The 5,320-nt window shown below is 36.7% G+C and overlaps 1 protein-coding gene across 1 annotated transcript; it reads left to right on the forward strand.

The window, feature by feature from the left end:
• Positions 1-211: 211 nt before the first annotated feature.
• Positions 212-3,094, forward strand: PPP1R3C (protein phosphatase 1 regulatory subunit 3C). Its single transcript, XM_053451215.1, has 2 exons — positions 212-267; positions 1,664-3,094. Exon 2 carries the CDS (start codon positions 1,665-1,667, stop codon positions 2,610-2,612), a length of 948 nt encoding a protein of 315 aa, XP_053307190.1. The 5' UTR covers positions 212-267; position 1,664; the 3' UTR covers positions 2,613-3,094.
• Positions 3,095-5,320: the final 2,226 nt, after the last annotated feature.

Below are 5,320 nucleotides of genomic sequence, written 5' to 3' on the forward strand. Positions count from 1 at the left end.
CTCCCCCCCCCTCCTCACTGACCTCCTTTCTGGGATCCCGTGTCACCCAGTGCATTTGTGTTATCACGTTCACGCTGTTGGGCAGAGCGCGGCGGTGATTGGATGACAGCGACGTGCGCTGCATCCGGATTGGCTATGGAAGAGCGATCATGTGCACGGGGCTGTCCGGCCGATGATAACCAGCGAGAGCCTGCAGACGTCTGCGCCAATCTTGAGGAGGCTTCAGTGGAGGAGTGACACCGCTCACCGGGGGTGCTCACAGTACAGGTATCCCATTATTGCATTTAACACTTTCGCCATGTTATTCCTATTTAACCATTAACTACATTAAAATAATTAGAAAATATGGAACAGGAGGGAATATGCGAATGCATTAAAGGATGGCGAAGTTATGAGCAACTCATTTTTTTCCCCAAATTATCTTATTTCTTCATTAAAAACATGAATGTTTCAAACTAGCCCAATAAAATCATTGCTATTAAGCATTTAAGTGTCAGTTAAGTGTATTGAGTTAACTATTGGCACACAACTAGTTAATAAATTTACCCCCCCCCCCAAAAAAAAGCATGTAACTCCACTGTAGAGATACTGAATAAATTATTTGTAAGTCAGCACACTTCTAGGACATTTCACTTAATTCTGTGGCAGTTAAAGCGTTAAAAGAATAGTACCTGCATTTGTTGCACATCCTGAAACACAAGCAAATATGGAGACATTCTTAATCTGAAACTGAATTTATTCCTTTCTTGAATGGATGTCAGTTATATGGTATTAGAAGTAGCTAGAAAAATCCAGTGGTTTTGACCCATATTGGTAAAATGCCTCAGCTGCTTCATTACCTCTTGGCAAGAAGATTGAGATAGGAGATGGTATGCTGTAATGAAAATCTGCAAAACTTTTTTGTAATAAAGAGAAAACGTATATATTTTTTAAAATAGTCTTGCTTATTTTTCTATTATAAAGTGTATGGTTTGTTGCTCCTGAAATCATATCGCCAGGGAGGTATATAGACACAAATGGATAACAATTCTGGTTGATTTGTTGCCAGGTATTGTGTAGATTGTGTTTGCACATGTCAATGTGTCACACCTTAAAAATCACTAGGTAGGGGAAGTAAAGGATCTGGCGTATTGCACTGTCTTTGCAGAACATGCAGCAAAAATATGGGCTGATTGCAAACTAAGAATCATGTACTAATATATGACTTGCATGCAAAATGTACGTTATATGTATAACACAAATATTTTTATTCACTTGACTAAGTTGAACTAACAACAAACATGCAACATGCTGTAGTATTGTGTCGTTTTACTGTTATATCAGAAAGCAAAGAAGGGATATGCTAGCTATTGCATCAGGGAAAAAAGCAAAATATATATATAAAAAAAACTTAAGTTCATTAGGTTTTTCACATTGATTTATATTATATTTCTCATGACACCGTTGTGTGTATTTTAGTCTTAACCCTTTCTGTTCACATTAGAGAAACGTTAAATATATCTGATGGTGAAATACAACACTTTTTTTTATCTAGGTCTGCCTCTGTTCACACAATATGGATCTATATATTGTTCAACATCAATTTTTAACTGTTTTAGTACCAAGGTACACTGTAAAAGAGAGTTAATCTCAGTGAATTTGATATCACTCTTCTCTTTTACAGAATGATCCAGATTCTTGAACCACGTTCTCTGCCCCGATCAATAATGCCAGTTGATGTTGCGGTTAGAATATGCTTGGCACATTCACCTCCGCTGAAAAAATTTCTCAGTCCATATGAAGATATCCGAGGAAGAAACTTTGTGAATCGATTCAAACCTCTAAGGCCATGCCTCACTTTAAAAAAAGAGTCTGATTCCAGGAGCAGTGAGTGGAACAGGTCCAAGGCTCGCAACAAAAAGAAAGTTGTATTTGCAGACTCTAAAGGACTCTCTCTCACTTCGGTTCATGTGTTTTCAGAATTTAAAGAAGAACCAGTGACACATCTCCAGTTTGACCTTATTGATTTGGAAGATATCACAGCGAGTTTAAAACTTCATGAAGAAAAGAACTTAATTCTGGGATTCACCCAGCCATCCGCCGATTATTTGCAGTTCCGCAACCGCATTCACAAAAACTTTATTTGCTTGGAGAACTGCAGTCTTCAGGAAAGGTCCATTGCTGGTACCATCAAAGTGAAAAATCTGAGCTATGAAAAAATGGTGAAGGTCCGCATAACCTTTAACACCTGGAAAACCTTCTCAGATGTTGATTGCACATACATGAACAATGTGTATGGAAGCACGGACAGTGATACATTTTCATTTGTTATCGATATCCCTCCCAACACTCCCAGCCATGAAAAAATTGAGTTCTGCCTATCGTATGAAAGTGAAGGCCAGATGTTTTGGGACAACAATGAAGGACAAAATTACTCCGTGGTTCACGCAGAGTGGAAATCCGATGGTGTGCAAACTCCTACACCAATTAAGCCAGACGCAACCTCATACAAATTCCAAAGAATGAAACCACAGAGTGACTTGTATGGGTTTGGGAGCCCTAGAACATCATCTGGGCTCTTTCCTGAATGGCAGAGCTGGGGTAAATCTTTGAACACATCACCATACTGGTAAAGATAACCAGCCACTAGCTATGGGCCCTACCGAGCTGAAAGTTCTCTATGTCTAACAAGCCTGGAGTGTAAACAAGCCAACTGATCTTTAAATCTGATGCTTGCAGAAACACTAGATTGTCTCGTCATAAAGAGTATAATCAAACGCAGCAAGTTTTTATGAAATACACATTAAGGTTCAAAGATAAGAACTTAGTATGTACTACTTACATTTGGAAACACTTTGCTTGAACAAACAGCCTTTCTACCAATGATTATCCTATGTACTACACACGGCAGCGTAGCGGGAGCCTGTGTGAAGCAAAATACAATGTTGCTTGTTTTAGAAACAGTAAGAAGACGCTTCTTTCGAAGGAGACAGATTAAGGCTTACCAACACTAGAAGATAATTACATAATAACGGTCTCACAAGTAGCAAGGTTTAGAATCAGCCTGCGATTACAAGGATTAAGATTCAACAGAGAGATACATCAATGAGACAAAGGACTGCAAGAGAAACACAATGTTTGTGTAAGTGAGAGTAAAGGTGAAAGCCAAATACTTTAAACAACCGTACTAAAAACAAAATAAGGTGTCAGATTTTAGGAGCCGGTCTTTTAAAGTCCTAAAATGGTTTTGTATTTGATTATACTGATCATAAAGAGCGACCTGGGCCTCCCATAAACATGCTATATAATAATTTGTTTGGGAGAATGAATCATATGAGAAGAGATTACTCTCTCTATTGCCTCTCTAGCTGTTGTTGGGTTGCACCTTTCATCAAGTATGTGCGGAGCGTAACCAGCCTCTTTGCCAGTTGTATGGAAAAAACTGGCAAAGGTTGACCCAGCACCTAGAGTGATGATATATATATAACCCGCTTTATCTTCAGAAGAGACCTTGCGTGGTTAATTTCACACTGTATAATGATCCTGAAGCCATGTTGTCCTGCAGGAGAAACCCTGCTGTCTTTTTTTGTTGTGCCTTTAAAACTATTGCCAAAAATAATAATGCCATGTTCCGAGGCTGTCTACCACTAAGCCTAGATATTTTTATAGTTACAGTATGACATCTCTTTTGTGTCCCATACAAAAATGGTGCAGAGCCATAATATTCACACTACATCACTAAGTTTGTAGTATTTTGCTTAATTGCAAAGTGAATTGATTCCCTTGCCCTTATTCTACTGATCTGTGGGGACAGAAGATAATTAAAAAAGTATTATATGCCAAAAGAGTTTTAAACCTAAAGGATTACAAAATAATTATTCTGACCCACTGTAATTTGCACATTTGCAAGGAATCTGTAAGATTTTGGATCCACAATTAATAAAATTATAGGAGTCCCAAAATCCCTTTCCTTCACATTGAAGGTAATAAAAAAATGTAACGCACCTTTTTTTTTGTGAATTTGGTATTTAATACATTTGTAGTTTCCTTTAAAAAGGGATGGAATGATTGTAGTTGATGACTTTTGCACAGAATTGGTTTATTGAAATGTGGATGTGCCTGTGCAATTAATCTCAGACATGTTAAACCTAATGTCTTTAATAGCTGTGACGTTTACTTTTGCTTGGAGAATAATTTAAATTCTATGTTCCTCTAGCTCTATATTTTTTTAAGAATAAAAAGAAAAAAGGTAAAAATATGCACTTATGGATCCCAATGTTTGGAATAGAGCAGATTATTTTTCTATTTTGTAGCAGGCTTGGAATTGTTTTGTAAAATGTAAAGTATCTTTTAAGTTGAATATATATATATATATTTATGAATGAATATGAATGAAAGCAAGAGTTGGTCTGTGCTTGTGAAGGTAATTGTGATAGTCATTGCTGTATAAATACTGGGGAAGATTACCACAATCTAATAATTCTATTCCAGAGAAGAAAAGTAAGGACTACAAATTAAATTCATCAAATGATTCTTTTATAATAAAAATATGTTTCTATGTGAGAGTCCAAATTAAATAAAGTTTAAGACAATATATAGAGAGATTCTTTGTATTACTGAGATGAAATGAACATATTTTCAATCCCATGCCACAATTTGTCCTACTGTAAAGATTTAACACTGTATAAAATGTCTGAAATAAATTATGTTTTTGTATTTTGACTTTGGAATTTTTCGTTTTTATTAAAATAATTGATTGTCTGAGGTGCTATCCATGCAGTCCACAATATGTAGTGGCTTGGGGCAACAACTGATGAGGGACTTGAGATAAAATATCTTGACAATTCACCGTGCCTAAGACTGTCAGTGGTAATGGGGTGGGTATAGTAAATAAAGATAAACTACTTTGTTAATATTCACTCATTAAAGAAGTATTGGTCCGTGTGATTGCTGTTCAAATGAGCTAGTGAAAAAATATCTCTGTGCCAAACAATGAGGGGAAAAGTCAGTTAGGTAAGTGGCCTTCTAATGGTAGGTGGAGATGGGAATGATCATTATGTCAAGTCAGGCATTTATTATGCACTGCTATACATCCTCTATCCTTTGTAAAATACGTGTGAATGTATGCTCAGCAAGACACAGTGCTTACCAATAAGGAGGAAGAAGAAGCATCTTTGAAAGGTAACAGCATCAAGGAAGCAAAAAGCATCACTAATGCATGGCAAGCAAAATAGTTTCAGACTAGATTGTTGTTTTATTTTTGCTGCATTAATTTCAGGCAATTTCCATTTTATTCGGAACGACATTCAGGGGGCATTCCCAAAGAGTAAGGATGGTCAAA

This window comes from Spea bombifrons, chromosome 11, assembly GCF_027358695.1.
Source record: "Spea bombifrons isolate aSpeBom1 chromosome 11, aSpeBom1.2.pri, whole genome shotgun sequence".
Classification (NCBI taxonomy): domain Eukaryota; kingdom Metazoa; phylum Chordata; class Amphibia; order Anura; family Pelobatidae; genus Spea; species Spea bombifrons.